Source organism: Paralichthys olivaceus, chromosome 4, assembly GCF_024713975.1.
Source record: "Paralichthys olivaceus isolate ysfri-2021 chromosome 4, ASM2471397v2, whole genome shotgun sequence".
In the NCBI taxonomy this organism is placed as follows: domain Eukaryota; kingdom Metazoa; phylum Chordata; class Actinopteri; order Pleuronectiformes; family Paralichthyidae; genus Paralichthys; species Paralichthys olivaceus.
The window spans coordinates 19,209,961-19,236,728 of NC_091096.1; the positions used below are offsets into that span (position 1 = coordinate 19,209,961).

A 26,768-nucleotide genomic window follows, 5' to 3' on the forward strand; every position below is an offset into this window, starting at 1 on the left:
GGGATTGTTTTATTTTTATATTTTTATTTGGTTGATGAAGAACACTGATCACTGACAATACTGCACAGTGAAAACATAACATCCTTGTGTGTTGTGTGCAACAATAATCATTAGCAGAAATAAATATACACCTCTGAATATGGAGGTTTATTTTTATTCAGTATTTCAATAGAAAGTTTGCTTCCCTCAGTGACTGCAAAAACTATATATATATATATATATATATATATATATATATATATATATATATATATGTATATATATATATATTTCAGTCTCTATTACCAGCAGATTAGCTTCCTCAGAATAAACATTGCTTTTTGTCTGGACTCTGGCCCCTTTTTGTCTCTGTGCACAATTTGAAAATGAGAGTAAGGAATTAAATTTAAAAATAGTAGAAAGTCCTGCAGCCAGTTTCCATTCGCAGTTTTCTAGTGATGATTCTGACAGTGTCTTTAAATGAAATCTTAATCTATTGAGCTTAATTAAAAAAGAAATTATCTCTCAATTACACCTAAGAATCTATTTACGCTTTAACACATGTTTGATTACCTGGCGCCTGGATTTGGGAGAAATTACCTCCATGGTGGTTATTTTAATACAAACAGTACAGGCCACTACAAGAAGCAGCATATTTGTCCATTTGACTTTATTTATCTTTATGATCATCGTCGAACCCCAATCCAACAAACCCCCTCTGTCAAAAGTTCTGCACCGAGGCCTGGGATCCTACTCCTCCTCCCTCACTGTCTCTCTGTAACACACCAGCACCGGAACATCTGACTCCACACTCTCTTTATCCCTGGGTTGTTATCATAAAATGTCCACGAGATGAAGCAAATCCCCATTTTCTTCCCCCTTGTCTTTACGAATCCACGATCTAAATGCTCATGGGGGGGGGGGGGGGGGGGGGGGCACGCACAGTATATTTGCTGCCTCGCATCCAGCTCAACAACTTGTCTGCTGCCATAGCAACTGCGGAGGAGCACCGAGCAGCGCCGCCTGCTTGTGCAATGGATGTCACTCGTGGCAACGGCCAATCAGAAGTTCCCATCCTTTTGTAGCAGCAGTGTGAAGATGGAGGGGACGGATGTGGGTGGGCCTTCCTCATCATGCATTTGCCAGTAATAGGACGCGGGGATCGTCACTCTCCGTCACGCAGGCACCTGATTGGTCGAGGAGCTTTACTTTCCAATAATATAAACATGTCTGCTGCTGCTGCTCGCCTGGCTTGAACCAAGGCTCTTTTTTCTCTCCTGCAGGGGACTGTGCACTTCCACATCAAACTGTATAAAAACTCTCATTATGTATTTGCCTGTGCTGTTGCAAGGGCTAAATCTTCATCACTGCTTGTACAGAATATGCACATAGCTGCACGTGCACGCGCGAGGAGACGAGGATACCCTGCTGCAAGCTGCTGCTGCAAGAACGAGAGAGGGGGACCGTGCCGCGCGCTTTCATCAATATAATCACCATCCTGAGTACTAGCTCTTAACATTTTGTTTTTCGGTTGTTCAGGCGAGAAGTGACAAGAATATAGACCCCTCCTCTGCAGGGCGGAGCGTGCATTTTCATCTCCTATTTTGTATTCTTTTCTATTTTTTTTCCTCCTACCCCTGTTCCCTGCTCTGACACGTCTGCACTGAGTGAGTGGCATTGGCACACTGTCAATCGCTCACTACCGCTGCCATCAAACAACATAAAACACACACAGGCAAGAGGCTGGAGCTCATAAATTTCAGCAGGGCAAGATATTTTTTTGCGCATCGCCTTTTACGCACAGCGCTGTATCCTAATTAATTTCTTCTTCTCGCTGTTGCTTTTTTTTTTCTAAAACAGAAATCTCCCAACTTTTTTATTGCACATTTCATATTTTTATAGCCGTCTTATATGCAGCGAGAATGTGTATTTTTCTAAATGCTGCCGGAGTGATTTCTGCACATTTATAGTTGGCAACACCTGCAAGCCTAAGATTTTTCTTATTTGTTTTTCCAACATTGGATATTTTTTTTTGTTGCCGGTGCTTCACCAGGAGGATTTGGACATTTTTTTTCCTGGAGGAGGAAATGCGACCGGGATCCCATGAAGAAGAAGAGCGCAAATAAATGAGAGATCACCAAAAAGGAGCGTTTCTGTGTGTAGCTGCCGTCAGACCCCAGAGAAAAGACAGATTGGCGTGAGGATTGGTGCGGGAGACGATGGACCGTCAGTTTTGACAAAGAAGTTTTAATAAGAAGAAGACAAAAATACAAGATTGATGCGTTTTTCTACTAACACAACCGCGCGTTTTGGCACTTATTTGGACCGCGCGTAAAAAAAGAGGACAACGAGAACTTGGACACAAGATTTACGCGAAAAACATCCCTGCTGTAGTCTTCATTTTAAAAAAACGTGTGTCCTCCTGTCTCGCTGAAGAAGCCCCACAAGCCGCGCACATCCCTCCAGTCTGCGGCACATGTTGTAGCCGATATCGTATATGAGTTTTTCAATTTGTGTGGCTCAGTGCACAGACTCTTTAGCGGCTACTATGGACGATCAAGCCCGGATCATGCAGTCGATCGGCGGCGTCAGTCTGGCCGGCCACTCGGTACAAGGAGGCATGGTACTGCCGCCTCCCCACGGACACGACGGGACGGACGGGGACGGAAGAAAACAAGACATTGGTGACATTCTCCATCAAATCATGACCATAACTGATCAGAGTCTGGACGAGGCGCAAGCAAAGTTGGTTGATTTATATGTTTTATTAACTTCGCTCTCTTCCCCCCCTCCCCAACCTCCATCCCCAGCAAAACGCTGAACGCATCATTGTTGAGTTGTGGCCCCTCTTTAGCTCTAACTCCAGCATGTGTAACAATAGACTGGAAGTAGCTTTAATGATACTCTTACACAGAGGAGCATTTAAAGCTGTGACACATGGAGAAAGTTGTCAGTGAGGAGACAGCAGCTGTTTATTTCAGCTGCATGTGTGTGTGTGTGAGAGAGACAGAGGAGCATGTTGTTCAAAAAGTTTACACATGTCCTGTAGTAAATGTTCCCACTGCTGCAAAACTAAAGAGGCTCAGTGAAAAGAGAGGAAATAAATCCCCATAAACTCATTATATCATTGATTTTGTCATGGACACTGTATTTATTTTGAAGCATTAATATTAGTCTCATATGAACACATGTGCTACTTTTATTTTCCTATGAAACTTTGTGCAAATACTCCTGAGAGACATGTGTGTTGGAACATTGCAACTTATAGTGACATGTGAATTTGATATGTTAAATAATCAATGCGGTCCTTAATGTCTAACATGTGATTGATCAGTGAACTTATTTCACTATTTTATCTTGTCTTATACTGAAACAGGAAACATGGACTGAACTGTCACAGAATGAAACCAGCACTCTTCAGCGTTCTCTGTGAAATCAAAGAAAAGACAGGTAAGGTCTTTGTTTTAAATAAATATATAATTTCCCATGAACTTGGAGAAATTTAGTATTGCAGCCTCGATGCAATGTAGCACACAGATGTTTTAACCCCCCAGTGATGTGATGGCAGCCTGCATCCAGGTTACAGGGGACCTCTGCCCAAATGAATCAATCACTTTTTTTTTTAAATATGTCATTGTGCCACATAGAAACAGTCCCGGTGTGACAGTAGAGGTATTTCTTTTGTCCCCCACACTGAAGATGCTCATGTTTCAGTTTTGCGAGCAGCGGTTGTTTGGATTTGAAACACAAAGTAGACTCCAGCTCTCAGCCTCTCTGCCCTGGCACTGAACAGGAGGGGGAAATCCCGCAGCATATGTTCTACATAGCTGAGATCACACAGAATTCATGCTTTATAACCGCACAACAATTTACACGTCTTCAACACGTGAAGGCAGCTTTATACTCTCGGTCGGTTACTGTAGTGCTGTTGAATGCAGACCCCTGTCACACAAATCGGCAGCTTGGGAAATTCAAATACTAGAATCAGCTTGTAGAAAATTATTTAAAAAAATATTTTTTTATAAATTATTGAATTTATTGAATATTAGACAGTTGCTCTTTTTAAGCATCTGCAGATTTTTGTGATGAAGTGTGTGTGCACATACACACACAGATACCAGAGACACCTGAAATTATAGTTATGCTATAAAGTGTGTCTTGTACTTTTTGTTGTACCTCAAACTTTGCTCCAGTATGTTTTTTTTAAGTCACCATTGTGCATAAAACGGTTGTTTCTATAATTTCCCACAGTGTTTATGGGGCATATGATAATATAATAAACTTCATCCCTTTAAATAAGTGTTAACATCTTTTGCTCTGTTCATGAAACCACTGAACAGATGTTACAAATATTTTGACTTGATCTGACCCTACATTTCTCAGCTTAAGAATAATATGAATATGAAGGAAGCAATGCTCTGTTTTTAGTGTAATTTTAGCCAACGTGACACCTCGTCAGATTTGTGACCTTTGTGCAGTTTATGAGGAAATTGGTTTGGGGCAGATCATAAAAGTTTTATGAACTTCCCCAACACAGGTGGCGTTCACAGGGGCAGGCAGAGCGTCCACAGTCGAGCCGAGGTGCTCTGCTCTGTGTGTCTGCCTGTTGACTTGAGACAGAAACACAGCTGAATGCAGCTCACACCTCTCACAAGATGCAAGCTTTTATTTTACATCATGGATTTAATGCAAAATTGTTTTCCAGTGCGGAAGCATTAATTTATCTGCTGAACTTTAGGGGGGAAAAAATGAAGAGAAGTGATTTATTTTCAAACTTAAGCAAAATTAACGTCCTGCTTTAATCTCTGCGTGTTACTATAATCACTTGATTTGAGACTTGATTTGAATGTTCCTGCTGTGAAGTATACACTGAAGTAAGCAAAAAACGGTAAATCTAAATTAGAAAAAAGTCATTTAGATCAATGCATGTTTATGTGTGACAGAGAGTGTATGTGCCGGGGAATGAGAGTGTGTGAGAAGGAGATGAGACGGGGAGAATAGAGGGTGTGTGTGTGTGTGTGTGTGCATAGTTAACCTGTGGTTTAGAGTCACAGCCTCTCCCTCTTAGCCATTGACAGAGCTCAGCTGGTCCGATGGCCTTGTTGACCGCTCTGTTTTTTTCCAACACACACACATACACACACACACACACACACACACACACACACACACACACGCACACTGATCCTTTCACAGGCTCCTGTAGCACCGCTCACTGGGCTCCCTTTGGTTCTTTCACGTGCGTTCAGATGGCACAGGGGCTGCTGCCTATCAGCCATGGGACCCACCGTTGGCTGAAAATGACTTTTAATAATAAATTTGAAAGCGTTCCAAGAATCATCGCTGTAATTACTGTGCACATGTATCATGTTCTGGAGACTTGCTGTCTGGTGCGAACATAAATAGTGCGTCTAAGGTTTGGCTTCAAAGCTTTTGACGTGTTTAGGTTAAAAGTGATATTAGGTGATGACAGATGAGGCTAATTTGAAATAGTGTAAACGATCTATGACGTTTTTTTTGTTTTTATGCAGCGGAGAGGTGACAAAGAGCTTTTTCTAGCAGAGTCAAGGTGTTTTTGAAGATTTCTCGGTGCGTTTAGAAGTTTCTGGCACTCTTCTAACTGTTATTACAGAGCTCCAGCACATTTCTGCATTGCTAATGTCCTACAAGTATTAATTCACTTTGATATGCTAATTAGAGAGCATTATGCAAGAAATGAGATTAAGTGGCAGCATGAAGTCATTTGCCTGTCACTAAATTGAGTGTTTTTAGCAGGAGGGTTATTTTTTTCTTTTTGGTTTTGCATTTAGATAAGCTAAATGTGAGATTGGGTTGGCAAGTGGTGTTCTTTGTCCTTCAGTGTGTGATGTTTTTTCTTTTTGGTACGTACATACATAAAACTGGCAATTAAAATGTTTTAGTCTCGCACGTCTCTAAGTGTTTCAGGACAAAGGATACGTTCAGACACCTTGAGTCTCTTTTAACTGCAGAAGACAATGAGCGAACGTCGCCTGTGTTTGCAGATGAGTTTTGCAGTTATTCCTCTGTGCTGGGTTTGTTTTATCCCGCTGCCTACCCCCTTGTCTTGCTCTCATGCTTGGGAGAGAGGCTCGCAGCAGCAGCAGCAGCAGCAGCAGCGGGAGCGGCAAGAATAACAAAGGTGAAAGATTACCTCCATATGGTATTTCTGACCAGGAAAAGAGAGGTTCTGTTGCAGGACTCGTCTTTGATGTGAGGTTTAATCAATAGAAAGAGATTACAGAAAACTATTACAGGCTAAATCACAGAGTGCCACGGAGAGGCTTAGCCCTCTCCACAGCTCTCTCAGCTGCATGGTGCTTCTTTTGGCCGCATATTGACTTGTTGTTTTCCTGACCTTTGACTCGTCAGGTCCAGAAACGGGGGGTCTGGAGAGGTAGGGGAGGAAGAAAGAGAGAGATAGAGAGAGAGAGAGAGAGAGAGTGGGGTGGATGCAGACTGATAAATGCCCCGGTGCAGTGTTTAAAGCACTGGATTAGGGAGGGACTATACGCTGCACAGCCGGAGCCAGTGTCGCCGTATTTGATTTGGCTTTTGGAGAGATCGCCAAGCCATCCTTCCAAGTATGTGCATTGGTTTGGCCTCTGCTATATGTAATGATCAGCCAGGAAAGACTGTTTTAACTAAATACAGTTCAGGATGAGGCTGTAATTAACCACATGCAAGGCTGACTAAAAGCATTACCTGGAGTAAATAGAGTTAGGACTGAGGAGGTAAGCATTTCTGAAATCTACAGGGAACATTAATTTCAATGTTCCCTGACAAAGTTAATGAGCCTCCTCATTCCAATAGGGTTATAATTATTAATGTGAATGTATTATTATTTTTATATTATTATTATTATTATGAAAGCAGATGCCGCTAAAATCATTCTCATTATGCAGAAAAAGCAAATATATTTTATTAGACTGAATTTTTTTTACCTTATAGGTTTTCTTTGTGCTGAAGAAGCTCCAATAAAATACACAACGGAGAACAGAAAGCTATTCAGCAGCAGAGACAATTGACTTTGGCTGCTTTTTGTTTCACAGAGCCCCAGTGAAGCGGCTGCAGTGACTAGATAGTGTTGTGCCGAATGGCTCGGGCACAGCTGGGTTCCTGGCTGCCTCAAAGGCAGGGCCACTACAGAGCTTCCTCCTCTGAAGCATGAGGGGGACCGGGGGAAGACGTGGTTATTATCTAAGAAGCTCCCAAATACCCTCCGTTTCCCCATCAGTAGAGATGAAACGAAAAAGAGAGTCAGACAAAGAGGAGAAGAGGGTAAAAAAACAAAGGGTTTACATATCAGTTTCATTTGGAAGGGGAACTGCTTTTGTGCTGTGCAGATAGATGCCTGTGCACCAGTGGTGCCTGGTATCTGCACGTACGGCTCCTCAAATCTGTTTTTTTATTTTTTTTGCACAATGATTCAGTGCTGTCCCTCCATCTGCACACACGAGCACCCATCTTGCACACGTCTCCGTCGCCCCCCCCCTCCATCGCTCCAAGCGCTTTCTGCGGGCTCCTGCGCGATCAACAGCTCATAATTGTTTTTTGCACATACGTTATGCAAATGAGTCTTTATGGCAACTGGCATAACAATTAGCATCCTCCAACAATATTTTAGTAGGTTAATTGCGAAATTTCTGAATTGTACATCTGAGTTGTTAATTAGGCATGACAGAGGTGGTGAAATAGTTATCTTCAGGCGGTGGCAGCCAGCAGTGGCTGCTTTGGATGCAAACAGGAAGGATTGATTGAAATGAGTTTACAGCAGTAGGAACGTGGCTGTTGGAGACACTTTGCGTTGCCCTTTCTCTTCTAGTGGAATCTGTTTGTTTTATTGGATGAATGTAAAATTATAAACCTGAAGTAGGGAAAAGAAGCTGTAGTTCAATTGATGACCTGAGACGCTGAATAGAGATGTGACTGAGCAAAGATTTTTTTTAAATGTGCTCTTGTCAAAACTGTAGAAGACCTTTGACCTCAGACATAGTTTAACCATTATTTCCTTTTTTAGGAGTTTTAACTGCTGTGAATGAGCATAATGCCAAAAACAAGCATTTTTACACATTTTAGATACTATGAATTACAAAGTCTAATTTACACTTTTGGTAATTTTTTAGCACCAGAAAATATATATTTTTCAAAGCAAACCAACAAGCTGTAGTTATGAAAAAAATACTTTGAATTTGATTATAATTATGTATTTCTCATAATACATATTGTATAATTATTATGTTATTTAGTTTGATAGCACTTTTGAACCGGTCAAAAAAGTTGCTTATTCCCTCATCGCTCACCTCTATTTATTTTAACATGAACTTCTCGCTGCGTCTCCTGTGTCAGGACGTTCATTACTGTGTCACTCGGTGGCTGCGTCTACAGTACGTAGAACTCCATGGAGCCAGTTATTAGTGTAAAAAGGGTTACAGTGAATGAGTGGTGCAAAGCAAGTCCTCTCTCAGTAATGACTCTGCTATTTATAGGTCTCTATTTCATTAGCTCTAGTGTTTCAGGGAAGAGTTTTCCTCATGGGACAATGGACACCACGATGTTCATTTACCCTGCACACATTACATGTGGACAACTAAATGACCCATCATTTGTGAGGGCAACAACACTGAAAACAATCCTGCTACTGTCACTGCTTTACCTTTGGCTCATGTAACCTTTACTTTATTTAAACTCTTTCAAAGACAAAGTGTCTACAAAATTGTGTGTGTGTGTGTGTGTGTGTGTGTGGCGGTACTCCGACAGGTGACGAATCTCTGTCGATAACGTGGTGAAGGAATAAGAGGCAGACGTCAGCAAATGTACACACTTTAAAGCTCACTTGTAATATTTTGACACTTTAGCCATCTGTACAGCTTGTTCCTCGACGAAAACTGAATAAAACATTGTTGTCGCCTTTTCTTTTCTTTTCTTTACACACGATTGTTTTCCAAAAGCAGAAAAAAATCTGAGCTCTTTTCATTATTTGCAAGCCAGAAAATAAAGTCCCCTCTTCCCATTGTTCCACGTGCTATTGTTCCACATTTCATACATTAGAATGATGTATTGAAGGCAGAAATGGGAAAAAGACTGCAATGCAATGAAATTTTAATCAGCGTCTTCTGCTGCTTTAATAAGGCAAATAATTCTTATTGGCTGCTGTGTTAAGATTTCTAATATTTAATTCATAACAACCCTTGCATTATTCTGCTTTAGCCCGAAGACAAGCTCCACTCTGCTGTTGCCAAAAGGCAGAAAGAAGACGTAAAGGGAGGTGCAGACTGAGCGTTTTTCTTATCAGCTGTGGCATAATACGATCACATTGTTTTGATACTGCCTCTGAGTTTAAATCTGTATTTAACATAATTTCAAATAATTGCAGTAATGGAGCTAATGACAGACCTGAAACTGCTTTTTGGGTAATTTTGTCATGAGTCAGTATGACTATTCACTAAGCATACACTCTTTATTTTCTTAAGTCCTTGAAGTTCATTTTTGTGTCTGAAGTAATGGAAAGATGGCGAGGGGCCAGCAGCTAGATGCTGGCTCATGTTACAGCGAAACTGCGGGCCCTGTTTTCGTCTCTCGGTGAAATGGCTTAATTGGTGTCAGAGCCCCAGGGATAAAGGCCTCTTGCTCTGAAACGCAGCCACACAGGCCCTGTCTTCCCTCAAACCGGGAGGAACGGCCGGCGTCTGCTGGTGAATGAGGACTAAGCCGTGGCATAACAATACCAAATGATGTTTGGGATGACAGAAATTAATATGCGCTTGCTCCCAGAAAGCTATGATTAATGATGGCGAGCAGGGGAATGCTGTCTCTCTTTTCGCTCCTCTTTTGATCAGGATTGAAAAGCAAAAAAAAAAGAAGCTGGTTTCTCCTCTCTTTAGAAAGTGGAGGTCATCCAGAGTACATTACTGCTATTCTTCTCTCGCTCTTTCCTCAAGCAGCAGGCCGGGACGGACTGAGAGCCCGTAATGAATTTTGGAATGATTCACTAACATTGTGAGTCTGTGTATTGTCCCGTGGCGTGTGGCTCAAAGCGACACATACCTGTTTACCTTTGCACAGACACTCACCCACTGCTCGTAATTCTAACGCTTATAAATAATAGTCTGGATATCACTATGATATAGTTACAGATATATTTTAAATAACCCTTGAGGATTATTTTAAGTGATAATTGTTACTAAAACCATCTCTAATTCTAATAACGGAGTTAATAACTGATGTTATGGTGATGTCCCCTGCTCACATGGAATTTTACACACAGCCATTGATTTGGAGGCGAACGTGTGAACAAAATGGTGGTGTGCTGTTGCCATGATAATGATCTGTATGTGTTGTGTCCTAGGAGGAGACACATGAATATTTAATTGTGTCTGCTAAGAGAGATCCCCCGACCCTTCTGTTCATATCTTACTTTCTCTAATGTGCCTCCACCCTCCCAGGTACTTCCTCCTTAAGTAATGGAGAATTAAAGCACACATTAAAATGATATAAATTGCAACGTAAGGGGTTTCTAAGGACATTTGTCTCCGCACAACGCAGTTGAAAATTCAAATGGCAAGTTTTGACAACGGACATTCTGCTGACACGGTGTATTTGCCTCACGTTGGCTCCTCAAATAAGCATTTCCTCTGTCAGGGTGATTGATATGTATTAAGCGTGCACTTTTTACATCACAGTGCTCTGGAAGATGGTGTGACTGCAAGGATATGAGTTTTAAACAGTGAATGAGCTCCCCTCATATTGATCTATTTGTGTTGCCGGAGTGGCAGGTGCTATACGAAGAGTGTGTCAGCTTTGATTGTTTGTGTCAGTGATCCGAGCCGACACTGAGCTCTCTTACTGTTCGTCACTGCGCTTGCTTCCTCTTGATGAATGGCAGCACACTGCACGGATCCTCAAAGAAACTCATGTCTATGCTGTCTCACAGAGCCTGTGAATCAGCATTGGTCTCCACAGATTTTTATTTATCACTCATGTACAAGTTGATTTTTTTAAAATGTGAAATTGAGGGACATCCCCCAAAGTGTCCCGAGGGCTGTTTTAGGGACTTCCAATAAAATGATGTAAAAGCTTTACGTGCGAATGTGACATCAGCTGTTGAGGGACCGGAGGTGTGGTTGCTTTGCTTCTTTAAAAATTCAAGATTAGTTTCTAACCTGTGCGTGCGTGTGCATGTGTGCTGGCAGGCCCGCGAGGTTGTGCGGTGAAGGTGAGGTGCGTGACGCTCGGAGCCTCTGTAAGTATGCAGAGCACGGCGGGCCTCTCGCGGGTGCTGAAGGAGAGCATGGAGTGGCAGAGTTAATTTATTTAATGACTGAGCGTCTTATATCTCCCCAGCCCTGATTAGAATCCATGCTTGATGAGGGAAGCGATACAGGGGTGTGCACTGCCCCTAGGCCCTCGCACGTACTTTCATGGTTTTCTTTCTCCAGCGCCTATTTCCCCTACAACCCCAACCACCCACCCAAGATAGAAAGAAAGAAAGAAAGAAAATTTCACTTCTGTCTGTTGCAATATTTGTGATTGTGTCTCTACGTGTGATCATTCTGTTGCACATGACAGGAAATGCAGCTCTAAGGCTGATTAGATATGTGCATATGTGTGTGTGTGTGTGTGTGTGTGTGTGTGTGTGCATGCTCCGTGATAAAGACAAAGTGCTGTGGAGCTCTATGAACGTGGGAAAGCCAAACAGAGTGTGTCACTTTGGCAGCACGGGCTGTCAGCATTGGGGAGCTGCACTTGTAAAAACCATGACCTTCCTCTTTGCCAGCATGTCTCTTGCAGAGCCAAAGCGCTGCCCTGTAGATCTGGGCTGGCTGTGGGAGGGAATACAAACACAGAGAGAGAGAGAGAGAGAGAGAGAGGGCAGACAGTGGAAAGAAAAAAAACGTGAAGAACCATAATTGTGAAGGGGTGGTGGATGGTGTGGGGGGTGGTGGCGGTGCGGTTGAAGTAATGAAATACTTCTTGGAGCTATCATGACTGAGAAGGTGAGGGGAGGGAAAGCGAGAGGACCGGCGACGAGGGAAAAAATACTCCTAGGCTTCTAACATTTCCATGAGCCATCATCAGTAATGCCGCAGCAGCCTCACAAACCAGAAATTATTTCTTCAGGCGTCGCTGTCAAGTGTTATTCAAATAACACCAGCCTCACATTTGAATAACAGCCGACATTTTGAATTAATTAATCAGACAAGATAGTCTGGGCCTTTTCTCATTAGTCTACAGGTCAGGCTGGGGAAGATATATGCGCTGGTGATGATATACTTGTCTTTAATAGTGATTTATGGAGATTTTGGATTGTACTCGATTTGTCAAAGGGCCCAGGAGCAGAAAAATAGGACTGTGCATATTTCATTACCTAATCTTTGATATGTTCCCCGATGCTAAAAGATACAGTTGTTTAGATGCACAGGAAGCTTTCTACATGCACTCTCTGAAGAGGTGCACGCACACGCAGACACACACACTGACATGCACGCACACACACAAAGACACATTTAATCTCGTCTCTTAGACCTCTCCCATTTTACTTTTCCTATGCAATTAAGCGAGGGCTGTAAATTATAACTGTGTCGTACTTTAATTATCATGGTGTAAAAATAGAGTTCCTGTCTTTGAGAGGATTTCATTAACTTACTCAATATTCCATGTCAGCTCGGAGAATCGCAAGGCTGCAGCGAGGTTGTGTTTAATATGCTCTGAATCGAGTGGGTTATTTACTGAGACGTTATTCACATGAGGTTGAAAAGTGGAAGAAAAAATAAGTTTACATATAAATACAGAATATAATTTTTGACAGCTGCATTTGTAGATTCACCTCAGTGTTACCTGTTTACTGGCTGGTGTGACATTTTATTTTGTGCTTGTGGTGGTGTGTGTGTGTGTGTGTGTGTCTGTGTGTGTGTGTGGTCACGGAGGTGTAAATGTAAAAATATATTTTTAAAAGGATCACTGCTGCTAACAATGTGGTGTCACCTGCCTTGTTGGGTATTAAATATTAATTAACACGTTCAGTCTGCCAACAATCTATACATATTATCGTTATGATTTTTTTTTACAGACACAAGTTTTAATTATCCAAAGTAGACGTGCAGCACATGCAGCATGCATCTGTGTGTGTGTGTGTGTGTGTCAGTAAGCTACTAGCTGTTGCCATTCCGGTGAGCAGCCCACACAAAATGCACCAAGACCAGTGTGACAAAACATTCAAATAAATTGCTGTCAGGCTGCCGAAACACCAAGTGCAGCGATTTTTATCTGACATGTGGAAGACCCAGACATGCAGTCCTGACAAGTAACGCCAGAGCACCTGTGAGAGACGGGCGATAAAATCAGGATGTGCCTGATCCCCGGCATAACAATACCTATCATTACTTGATATTATTACTCTTCTTTAAGAGCGAGCTCGAGATGGAAAGATATGGGCCCCTGTGTGTCTTGGCTTTTTTTTTCCAAGTCTGGATAATAAATGATGTTAGGCCATTGTTTAGATGCACTTAATATTTACAGTTAAATTGAATTATGCAGTCTGATGGCATAACAACAAGTGCTTAACTGGCATTCACATTCATGCAGAATTGTTTATTGCTCAGAGAAAACTGCCATGTTTTTTTTTAGCCAAGGTTAGGACATTTATTTATTCTAGTCCAGTTTCATTATTCACTGTAGTACTGTTTAGAGAACACAATCCAATGCAAAATAATATTTTGAAGACATACATTTTAATGTTTTTAATTAAAGAATTTCTCATTTGTAACTCTTTTCCTGTACATTACACTGTTCAATCAGGTTGAATTAATTGTGTTTTGTGCAGTTAAAATAGAATTTAGTTCAAAATCAATGCACCTGCTGACACTGATTGACTTTGTTTTTCTGTTGCGAGCAGCACAGAGGCACAAATAAATACTGAGGGAGCCTGTGCTGCTTCACTTATTATCATTGAGTCTACAAAATTGACTCAGTAATTCTTAAATCCAATTGAGAAGCATTAAAAAATGCTTTTTAGAAACTACGAGACAAAGGACTCACTGTGGAACGCGCCATCCATTCTCTACAGTATTGTTATTTTCTCCCTTATAGGTTACTAATGAGGAATCGGCCCTCATTATGATTTTTAGGATGAGAGAGGAAAGCTTTTAATTAATGATATGTAAATGGTTCTGAATTGATTATGTTAGAATATCAAGAGAGATGGGTAGAAGCTGTGGTGTAATATATTTTAATTAAGAATTAATTAAAAATGATGGCAATTTTATAGAGGCTCACAGAAAATAGAAGAATTTATTCTCTGTCACAAGTAAATCAGCTCTTGATTAAATAAACAGACACATGCTGTATTAATTGAAGAGTTATATTTATACTTTGCCAGGAAGAATTATCTTGATTATTTAAAAAAAAAAAGATCAGTGTGGTATGTCAGTGGTCGACCACAAGCTGGGTTCTCTGGGGTTAATGGTGATTTATCTCATTCCTAATTCATGAGATCCTCCTGGTGTGTGTTAGGTGGATCAATAAAGCTGTGTTTCCTTTTTGAATTTGGCGTCTGCTATTAGATTTGCGGCGTGGAACACAATTATAAGTAAGACATGAATGCGTGTTTTTATCACTTGTGGCAAGCGAGCATGCGCTGCCCCCCTAAAAGATATCAATCTGTTTATGAGGTAAAAAGATTTGTGTGAAAAAGATGAGTTGTGACGAGACGTGGACCCTAGTTAACCTTTTTAATTGCTATCTGCTTTCTTTCATTCATTCTTCAGGGCGGAGGGAAACACAAGGCGTTAGCTGCATTAACGGCGGGCGCCACTATTAAAGGGAAAGAGGTCTTTGTTTTCTGCTAACAGTGGCGTGCATGCTCTGTGCTAAACTCCGCGATCAATGGCAGAGAGGCTGCTATCACAGCACTCGGAGCAGGCGTAGCTCAGGGGGGAGGAGGGAAGGGGGGTCCCTGGTGGTTCATTTTGATTGGAGCGCGGAGTTTTGTGTTGAAAGGCGAGGGAGAGACAGGCTGTTGGAAGCAAATCCCCCTGGATCAGTTAGAGCTTTGCAACAAAAACACCTTGATATTCCTGGGAACATTTGCTTAGCAAAAAAGAATGAATTTAAATAAACGGGCAATGAGAGAAAGAAATGATCTAAAGCTCTGCTGAAGGTTTGTGTGTTCAGAGAAAGCTTGTATCTCAGGCCTAGAATTAATTTAGGAGCCGCATTACAAAAGGCTGCAGTGTAAAAACCGGGTAACTGGATTTTGTCAATATGTTGTTGCACATTCCTAAAGAGCCTTTATTTAAAAATTAATAAGAATATTTGTTAAGAGAAGCTGTGAAGACGATGACAGTATGGGCTGACTTTGTGGCGGCAGTGAGCCTTTATGAGCTAACCAATCTGTTAAGGGCAGCAGGGAGGATGTGCTGCTTGAGAGAGAGGGAGTGTTGAATGGGTTATTAGTCTGATTCCCCCTCCACACCAGGTCACATGTAAAGGCTTAGACACATCATGAACAGTCACATGTACACACACGTCTAACATCTGCACACACACACACACAAATATACACATGACGTGCAGCGGGGACACGCATTCATAAAATCATACATGGGCGCAGACGTGTGCACGCATGCATATACACAGTGCATGCACTCCGATGGCTGGCGGAGCATCTTCTTTTTGACACCTGCAACTAGTTGCAATACATCACTGTCAGGATCGCTTTCTCCACCTATCCGCATTTGCACGTTAGTTATCCGCGGAGGCCTTCGTCAAAAAAGTTGAGCAGTCTTGACAACAGCTCCCCGGTGGGAACAAGAAAAAGGTGAAGTTGTGCTGGGAGGTGCCATGGCGGGTGTCATCAGTGGGCTACACCCCTGCACCCCACAGCATCCTAATGACAAGTCAACAGAGAAATGATGGTTTAACGTACAAATATTACGCCACAGTTAATTTTGTAATTGACACGTGATGTGAACTTCTGTAAATATCTTGTCTAGCTGCTGCTCTTTATCTCAAGTCAAACAAAATACTGCACACAATGTATTTATGAATTGAATGCCAGGGAATGACATAATAAAAAGCCAGGCTGAGGTTTATTTCGTTTAGGGCCTCTTGTAGTGAATGTATGAGCTTGTGTAATTGACAGCGAGTGTGGCTGTTGAAGAGGAAGTGAGGGCACGGCGCCTCCTGTGCGAGCTCACTGCGGAGACGAAGGAGAGTCTGCCAGTGGCACCACCGGTGGCGAGCACCAACAGCTCCGGCCACGACAGAGAGGAGGTGGGGAGTAGTGGTGGAGGGTTGGAAGTAGGAGTGGGAGTGGGGGGGGGTCAGCGTCTGAACTGGCTGATGGGAGCCAGAACATGAAACAATGCCGGGGGAACGTCTGGTGGGTTCGCTGCACAGAATTACAAGCGAGGGAGCAGGCCTGCTGAGGCAATTACAGCTTAATGGGGTCATTTGGAAGGCAATTGCCAGGGGTTAATGTAGTATGGAGAGATGAGGTGAGATTGAAGTGAAATTTTTGGCTAGAAAATGTGTTCAAATGAAAAGCGAGCAGGCAGACAAGTCGCGCACTGATGGGGTGGGAGGTTGGGGGAACTGGAATGCGGGCTTTCACTGCCACACAGATAGACGCGAGGCCTGGCTGCTCACTTGCGTGTGCACCAGTGCAGGCAGACGTGCATGTCCGCACAGGTGCTTTCCTTTCTCGACTTCTTCCGCACACTTTCCTGGTGTCTCCTTACTGCTCCGACCGTGAACAAGAGCTCCACTGTTTCACTTTGCTGCAGGAAGCAGACGTTTAGATGTGGTTTTCTCTTGTCCCCTATTACTCGTGATATCATTTTTCTTTATTAGACATCCCCAACCACCAGGACACAAAATAGAAAGTATCACACGTTGTCTTGCTGAGAAAGATGTGTCAGAGAAACAGCCGGCACCTTAGAGAATGAGGATAAAAAGAATCATTATGCGCTGCTACGTTAGCCAGTTCATTACCTTAATTGCCCAACATAATCCGGTGTTGGAAGGGTGCACTGGAGCTTTGGGAAGGAGGCTTTGCCAGGACCTCCTCGCCCTGGTCTCATCTCCCTGATCCCCCTGATCTGTAGGAAGCGGACCAGTTGTGCTAACGTTAAACTTTGATCAAAGCCAAACTTATTTAAGGTCAGCCATGTGAGATCCCCTGGGAGCGGCCGTGTGCGCTGAAGCAGACTGCGATACAGGAAGTAGTACAGCACCGTGCCTTGCTGCTGCTGCCTGTGACCGCGCTGGATCACTGGACAGCAATAGCATTATCATCAGCCCTTTCAAGTCTTCAGCATTTTTACGCGATTATGCTTAACAGTAGAACTTAACCATCACGTGTGGGTGGAGATTTCTTCAGAGTGTGGTTTCTCTCTCCCTCTGTCTCTCTCTGACCCTTCTCTGTCTTTCTCTCTCACCCTCCCTCTCTCGCTTTCTGTCATCTCTGTGAAGTCTATTCCTCCCCTCTCCTCCCCTTCCCCTCTACACAGGGTTTTGGCCAAGAGCCGGCCACTTCACTGAGGCAGATTTTCCCAGGCTCCCCAAAGGCTATTTTACAGGATTCCCATTAGGTCTTTAGCCATTACCAATGTTCCAAATCATTTACAGAAGAATCTATTTACTTTATGTGGTAATGGATTCATTTGACATGGCTTGCTCTGTAGAAACTCAACATTTAACACGCACTTTATCCCGGTTAAATCCTTTACTGTATTTTCTACGTTCTGTTTATTTTTATCTGTGGCAGCAGCGATTGTCTCGTTTTGTGCCTCCAAATCGTCCTCACACTGTGCTCTCCGTTACAGTGCATTGCACAATGGAGAGGTGCCGGAGCATTGTGTCAATGCTGCAGGAAAAACAAGTATGATGCAACTCTGTTGTCATTTTAGAGTGACAAATAGACAGTGGCAGACCATCAGAAAAGGGGAAGAGAGTAGAATGGTGTCGCTGACAAACTGCAATGACCTTTGGGGTCCTTTGGCCTCCAGAGTGCAAGGCACATACAGTGTTTACCTCAGGTCAGCATCAGTGTGAACATGCTGCTACCCCTCCCGGAGAGAAGCCCATTCTGTTGCACTCATCACATTTGAATTGTCAAAATCCATAATCAGTCAGAAAACCTTTAGTCAAACTGGATGTGTTTGTCTGGCATGCAATATGAAAGGGAGGTGCAGAGCGTGTATGTCAGTTTACATTTTAAAATACTATTAGTGGGCCATGCTAAATCATGCTTAATGCAGAAACGCTTCATAAAGCAAAGCCTTTACAAAAGAGAAGCATAGCTCTGAAACTACTGAGCGCCTCTGCTTCCTCGATTCCATGTCACCAAAGCATCCCATCAAAGCCGGCCTCCTTCCTGTTGTAAGGTAGGAAAAAAAATCAATGCCGCAATCTTTTCTTTTTGCCTCCTCCAATCCGTAATTGAAATGGAAAATCAAATGAACGGCAAGCAGATAATTGTTTTATCAATATTCCCTGCCTGCCCTACAAGGGTCAGTGCAGAATGATCATGAGTCGGGGATATGACGAGGACAAAATGTGAAATTGAACAGCTAGGAGGCAATAAATCAGCCCTGACAACTAAGAGTGACCAGCATGTAGCTGCAGCAGGCAGCTCTCCCTTCAGAATTTGTCCTAAAGCTGTCTACACTAAATGGGGGGAATATTCATCTCATTATTGTTGCACTTAATATTGCTATCAAATATTATTCTTAGAGTCCAGACGGGAAGTCAAGGTCACTGGTGCTATTATTGTTGTCATTGTTAGTGTGTGATATTGAGAGTATAATAGAGGGCAAAGCCATATGGTCTGCTCAGCTTATGAGGAGATGAAGAATACATTTAGTCATTTGTTAGAGTTGAGGAAAGAAGTGGTTTGTGGTTTGGTTTTCTTTTGGCATGTCCATGACTATTACTGCTGCTTACAAATAGCTATTTAAGGTTGAAGGCAAAGAAGGAAAACAGCCAACAGTAGTATTACCATCTTCATCGTCGTCATCATCATCATCAGTAGAACCCTTTTCTGACATGTAACAGATAGTGTATGGTTGTGAGATTTCTCTGTCGAACTGTCTGTGGGATGGTTTGTTTGTTGGAGTCACAGAATAAAAATGAATAGATTCAGATAGGGTACAATAATACAGGCATTACGATGTCCTGCTGAGCTTTAATAATCAAAGACTTACATTTTACAGCTATTTGTCTGGAGGTAGAGGTTTTAGATAACAATGCAGGGCAACTAAATACAAAATAAATATTTTAGAAATAAAAACTTTATTTATTTCTAAATTATTTAATTATAGCATAAGTGAATTTATTATCAAGTATAACTCATCCTGTAGGCACATATTACTGAAAGCTAATGTATTAATTGATAGTAAATGATAATATTATATAGCACCTACATGAAATATATGTCTGTTCTCAGTTGACAAATATTCTACATTAATAACCATTTATAATGGTCCTACATTGTTTAAAACCACATTTTATTGTGTTATAATAAATATTTACACATTTTTTGTATGCTGCTTCAATCATAAATGAAGGATCTGTAAGTATTACTGTCCAAACTCCAAAAATATTCTATTTACTAAGATATAAAAGAAAGAGATGTGCAGAGTTCACAAGCTAAAGTCAAGTAATGAGTTAAATAATTCATTGACTGTAAAATGTTTGCCTCTTTAATTTTCTGTCAGTCATCTTATACATTAATAACTAATAGTTTCAGCTCTACTATAATGCATGCCAGCCTATTTTTGCCTCTCCTATTATACTGTATGCCTTTAAATAAACCCATCATGTCAGCTTTCCAAGTGTTGTAAAAACTGCAGATAAAACAGTTGCCAGAAAATCGACATCCTAAATCATGTGACGTCCCTTCCCATCTGGCTCATCCAGTTGCAAGGGATTGACAAAAATATGAAATTGATTTGGTTGAAGGGTGTTAAAGAGCCGACAGGAGAATGTCACAAACAATGAATGGTCACAGCTTGGAGGAAAATCAATGACAGAGGTTGAAGCCAGTCTGGAGTGCTACTTGGCAGTGTTACACTCTGCTCCTGAAAAAGAGCTGTCTCCTGGCTGTGGTTGTCTGATCAAAAGGAAAACTTGATGGGTCTAATGAAGGAGGGTACGATAAAACTGACAATGTGAATACAGACATTGTTTGACTTCAATGCAGGTGGCAGCTGAATGTTTGAGAGTCATTAGTAATTTCTGCTGTGCGATGAATTTCGATATCCAAACTTCATACCTATGCAGGATTACAATGCAGAATCCCTTGTAGGGCAAAGGGGGTCACCTTGCAGTTTATGTGTATGCTAATATGAACATAGGTTTATATTGTTCACTGTACAATTTAACAGTTGGCAGATATGTAACTGGATGAAGTCAACAGGTGAGAAAAAAATGTCTGCATTTTGAAGTGAAGCGAATTTCACTGTGTAGACTGTGATCATTGGAAGAAGAAAAAGAAAAAAAGAATTGGCAGAGTGTCTTTCAAGTGGACAAAGTGATGAAAATCCCCCCTACTTTGTTGGGATTGCAGTTGTAAGCTTTGCACCATATGCTACTTTCCTCTTTAGCTGGGATTATGCCATCATTATTGCTGATAAAAGCTGTTTACTGCCTTGGCTCCAAATCGATGCTCGGGGCGCTCTGAAACTGGCATTCCCTCTCCAGAAGAATTCATTCCATGCCAGCTGCTCAGGATTCAGCCCCCCTTTGTTTTAGATTTCACAGTTTTTGTGATGTTTATTTTCTATTTGGTTTTGTGCACCCCACCCCATCAACCCACCACCCATCGCACCCCCACCCTCACGCACTAGGCTTTTCCCCCCCGCATTAGCATATGTTTGCAACAATTTGACATTTACATTTGATTTACTTACAGCAGATTGAAGGTGTCTAAAACGTGCTCGCACAATACTCCTGGTGCTTCCCCGCTAGTTAACGCAGCAGAGACCAGTACAAAGTACAAATAATAAGGCTTGTTTTCAGGTGATGTTTTCAGTTGCGTGGAGGCTTTGAATTCGGAGCAATATCCGAAAGGCTGCCTCCCTCACAGTGTTACCAATCAATGGCATAATCAGTCAATGCAGATTCAGCCCGACAGCCGTGTTAAGATAACAACTGGTTCTCATGACTATAGAGGCCCCAATGACCTTGTGTGCCTCAAATTAATAATGTAAAATCAACACAAGACAACCACCCCCCTGGTTCCCATGCAGACAATGATGAACTACCTTTTCGCCTTACCATCACAGGCCACTCAGACGAAGTCATGTTTCAAAGCATGGACCATAACGTCACTTTTTTTCCTTTTTTTTTTCAACTTAGGCTCCATGTCCCTTAAATAATGTCTCTCACTCTTCCTCTACAGCTCCCGAGTACCCAGGGAAATCATACTGATCAATATTTCTCATTTTAGAGCAACTGCAGCAAACATTCACACAGGATTTACTGTAGCCCTCTCTAAGACTTTAATCAAGCTATAATTTAGATCCAATGAACAAAGAATTCTGCTGATAACATATGGAAAGTGTATTTGTTTTTGCGTATCTATCTACATTTCTTTCCATTTACTTTCTTGTTCATCATTGGTGTGTGTTTGTGTTCATGCATTTGCCTGCATGCATTCATAATGTCTTCACAGGGCATAAATCAGAACATGCTATCTCAGTACTTCTTTATATTGGTCAAGGGCCATTGAGCAAAACAGCTTAATGTGCCCTTAACCATCTCAGTCATGGCAGGAAGTGGAAAGACTGCTGACTGGCTGACACCGGGGTCGGCACCCTCTGCAGTCTGTTTATTGTTTGATCATAAAAAGTGTCTGAATTTTTGGAAAACACACAAGATTAACAGTTTAACAATTGCTGAAGTCTTCAAAACAGAACGGACAGAAATAAGATGTTCTATTTGATACTTTGCTCAACAGTGAAGCAAGCCCAGAATATGCGTATATTTTAGGTTCAATACAAGTTACTAGCCTCATAGAAATAGTTTACTTTGTGACAAGAGGACAAAATTGAATGTGTAGCCTTCTATCATATGAAAGATAACGTCAGCATTATCAAATGTACAAGGAACAAAAACAATTAGAATCATCATTTTTTTACTTAATACAACTACGTAACCTTTACTTACAGTTTTACAACAAGACAAACTTTCATTCCCAGTTTTTTTTTTATCAAAGGCTAGTTAACCTGAGAAACAGTCAACAATACAAGGCTAGTCTTTTACTAATTGACCATCTTACAGCGTAAAATGTTGATACATCTTATCGCGAACAAAGCAACTTTAAAAAGAGAGACCATAGCGATGGAAGACATGTTTATCTGGCCCTATAATGCCAAGGTTTTGGCAGCTGATATTCCTTTAATACCTCCTGGGTATTGTGTAGCAGCTCCTCATTTATACATGACTGGCACACAACCTCAAGCTTAACCCCATCGAAGGAGCGCTCCCAAAGGTCCCAGTGGTTTGTCAAGCTCAGGCAGGATGTTTAGGACTGAGTGGAGCTGAGCAAGATTCATAATGAACACACAGTCACAATGTGATACTGAAGATGGCTGCATTAAGGTGGTGTACTGTGGGCAGCAACTTTTTCTTCAATCATTCGCTTTGCTGAATGCTGAAATCTGTGCAAACAAACATGGCTGCTGTGCATAAAGGATTTCATGACTGGATTGGAGTACAAGAAGTTTGGGTTTGACTTTTTGATCTCTGTTTGAACTCCGGTTACTGGGTGACCAGAGTTCAGTGTTGTTCTCGTGGCAGGTGGTGACAGAGCATGTGTGGTCTCCATCACAGGTGTATGCAATTAGCCTGACAGCGAATCTTGGATGACCATGAAATAAGACCCTCCACCGTTTATGTGACTGTGTGTGTGCACGTCAAGCTGTTTGCTGTTATGTGCACATACTAGTTACCAGGGAATATAAACTCCTGTACCGCCATAAGATCCTTAAACAAAGCAGCGTGGCGCAGCGGTGTAAGATGGTGTTATACAGCACACAGTGTATATGCAGACTGTCTGGGTCTTGTTGCGCGGTCGGAGAATCTGTGTGTCATTTATTCAGCCTCCTATAATGGGGAACGGACTTGGAAGAGAAGAGAGGGTAATGTATTGGAAAATATCCCTTTCAGCACCTCAGCATTACTTGTCATAGGTCAGGCTTAAAACGTAGCTTGATACAGTTATTAACTCTAATCCGGGCATAAACACAAATCCTCAAGCACCAGCCCAATTAATAATTTGCATAATTAACATGCATTTTAAATAGAGGCTGGTCTTGTCGTTGCCAAAGCAGGGATGGGGGTAATTAGGGCTAACGGAGCAGTGCCTAGGGCCCTTACCCGCGGACGTGCCGCGGTTGTTTCCAGGGAAGGGATTGACAACAGCAAGACAAGCTCCCTCGGCTTAGAGTGAAAACCCCTTTGACAGAATTAATAGTTGACAAACTGCTCCTAAAGCCCTGGCATTGTTTCTGTCAGTTGTTTGGTTTGATGTCACTGTTAGACATTATAAATCAATAGTGTCAGGATTTAGTAATGTTTATAGCCAGCCATGGTTTATTATTTCATGTGACTGTCATGGACAAATAGTATTTATCATAGCTGTCTATAAATTACTGCAGACAGACTGTTGGTTTACCCAAACCCACTCTGCTCTTACAGGGCCCATTCTGACGTCCACTTACATATTTAGAGTAATTTATTTTCTCAGCCGTAGGCCCACATTAACCCCTCTCTTTCCCACACTCCTCGGAGACTTATTGTGGCTTGATTGCTGTGCCTCCGCTGACACATTAACACATCAAAAAAGCTGATCAAAGCTCGTTCAAAACTGCTTGTCGGCTCTTTTTCAAGACTCAAGGTATTTTATCTGTGCATTTGTTTTCAAAGGGTCTTAGAATAACATGACAAAACTGACAGCAGCCCCTTTTCACGATTTTACAATATATATGGCCAACGGCTTGTCTTTCTCAGGTGATTATATAAAGTCACCTCATTTAGAAAGAACTAATTGTTAAGTACTTAAATTTGAAAAAATCCACTCCTGCTTAATCAGTGTCACACTTTTACGTGACAAATACATAACGCATCCATTCAACCGCCCGTCTTTTAATAAAACAAAAACCGGTCTTAACCTTTGCGTCAGTGCCACACTCATCAAAAACAATTAGAATCATCAGTTTTAATGAGATGATTGATTAGTCAGCTCTTGCAGCGTCGTGTCGACACAGAACAAGAACAGAATCGCTGTATTCAGTGATTGATGCAAAAGTAACATTACTTACATTAACACATGGATTCTTCTCGTTCTCCCTCTCCATCATGATGAATCCGTAACAATGAGACACTATTGACCAATGGGCTTTATGTATCAGCAGTCACCATTCAGGTGTATTGATGAGTTTCATTCTTATTTCTTATATGAAAATAAGCATCAACACATGTGATGTCTATGCTGTGCTGGTGTTTTATTGTGTTTAACAGTTTTTATTGTCTTATCTAAGGTTGTGTAAGGATTTCAGTGAAAACTAAAAAGAGAGGAGAGAGCGTAACCTGAGCTGAAGCGGTGATATTGATCAGCTGTGCCATCGACTATAAGGTCCACTATCAGCAGGGAGGTCATTAGTTACTCCAGTGTGCTAATTCATCCCTGGGTTGAGGCGTATCCGTTAGAATGCTAATTCACTACTATGATTTGACAGCTGGGGTAAAGAAAGGGCCAAGCAGGCTGCTGCAAAGAGAGGAGAGGAGGGGGCTGCGGCGGCAGCGGCTTAGTGGCCTGGTCCTGTGTTTGGGTAAAGAGGAGGACTTCAGTGCATGGAATGTGCACAGAGAAAAAGGGGTGCGGAACTGACCCCTGCTGTCTTTGCCCCCTAGCAGTAATGATGTAAAAGAAAGATGACATTTGGTGTCCACATTTAACTTGCATTTGCAGTCCACTTGAGGGGTCCAGTATGCGTGACCTACCTTGATTAAGCCCGAGGCTGCCTTGGACTGTACCCTTTAGACTGAAACAAAAAGTGGAAGCTCACAGGAGAAAGCTGAGCCTGTATAATTGGGCCAAGTAGAGCTGCAGGAGGCAGCCGGGCTCCGCTTTGCCTTTTGTATATTCATGACCCCCCCGACTTGATTGATGGAAGGATAGCATTTGGTGACACTGTCATTTGCAAGTTGAAAAGGTAGTGCAGTGGCTGGAGCGGCGCTGTGGCTGTGCCTTAGAAGGGGCATCGAGAGGAGGCTCATTTCTATGCTGATGATATCCAGCCCCCTCTCATTTTCTTTGTCTCCGTTAGAAGGACATCTGCTGAAAACACAGAGTTTAAAAAGAATCAAGTTGGAAATGAAAAGGAGGGAGAGGAACATACATCTGTGTGTTTGCATGTGAAAAGCACATGAGCGAACTGCGATTTTAATCAGCGCAAAAGTTTGCAGTTTGATATCTGCATAAATGTGCCTCACATTACAGTGAAATGGAGCATTTTGAAGCAGATGGCTTAAGAACCATGTTATATCGTAATGGGAAGACTCACAGACTGGTTCTGATGTTGGGGCTTTGAAGTCACGCTGTAAAATAATCTGATTACTCAACAATTATAAACTGGTATTGTTTTTGACAGATTAAATCACATCTCACTGGTAGTTTTTTTGATCAAAAAATGTATTACAGTGTACTGCATCACCCATACCTCCATAAAAACACCATCAATTATTTATTTTATGCTGTTGTCAAGGCACCTACACTTTTAAAAATCCTTAACAAGAGGAATACCAAAATAGTAAAATACTTATCACTAGACATGGACTGTATTCTGTGTTGGCCTTCTTATGCTCTCAAGAACAGCATCATGTTCTTACATTTAACCACAGTGCTGAGACTCAACAACATCGATGCACAGGCAGTTATTCATCTTAGCTTTACAGTGCGAGGACCTGCATGCCTCTGGCATTTTCCTACCATGAATATAAGGTTTACAATTGTTTTACTACTATGATTATTATTGTTGAAGTCGAAGTTACGGTGTTTTGTTCCCTGTTCTTAGTCCTGATTGTGTCATAATCTTAAGATATCTGCATCACAAAAGCATCCCCCCAGTTGCTGATTATTTTATTCTCAGGTTTTCCTGTCAGCACTGGTACACAATCAATTTACATTTCATTGCATTCAAATGGGAATTCTGGAGGCTGAGGTTTAATGCAACTGTACAATACACATAAAAGAGGCGAACCATCACATTCCTATTCCGCGGATTGTAAAGAATAAGTAATACTGCACACTAAAAAACAATATCAAAAATTTAAATGTCACATCTCCAGTGAAAACAAATCATGTAAATTACATATATTATTCTAATTATTAATGTATTACTGATGTGAATGAGGTAGCTTCAGATCTCATGTTTTGGCAAATCAGTTGCCGACTTGGTCTCGATCTTGAAAATAGTGACATTTGACATCCAAAGGTAAATGAGACTCTCAAAGCCAAACCACGCACAGATGTCTGGAGCTGTCCAAATCTGTTTCAGAACACCGTGCTTTGAAAGTGTAAAGAAGAGAGAGGGCTGCTGACAGAAATATCAGTGTCCTGGAGACACTTGTGCTATTCCCTCAGCGCTACAACCCACACTTATCAGAGCCACAATTTATAGCTACGGTGTGAAGTGTTCGCCTGCAACTCCCATCTTTGTATTTACACCAATTAGCACATAAAGTCTAATTACCGAGATCAAGGC

General features: G+C 41.8%; 1 protein-coding gene across 8 annotated transcripts in view; it reads left to right on the forward strand.

Annotated features, from left to right (window-relative positions):
- The first annotated feature begins 1,223 nt into the window (after window positions 1–1,223).
- pbx3b (pre-B-cell leukemia homeobox 3b) overlaps window positions 1,224–26,768 on the forward strand; it is a 57,493-nt gene continuing 31,948 nt past the window's right edge. For 2 of the 8 annotated variants that reach the window (XM_069524091.1, XM_069524093.1), the window contains exons 1-2: window positions 1,226–2,724; window positions 3,356–3,429. In XM_069524091.1, coding sequence (XP_069380192.1) covers window positions 2,477–2,724; window positions 3,356–3,429 — 322 coding nt within the window. In that variant the 5' untranslated portion in view covers window positions 1,226–2,476. Of the gene's footprint in view, window positions 2,725–3,349; window positions 3,430–26,768 lie in introns of all 8 variants that reach the window. The other 6 variants (XM_069524095.1, XM_069524097.1, XM_069524090.1 and 3 more) reach the window with 5 other exon arrangements.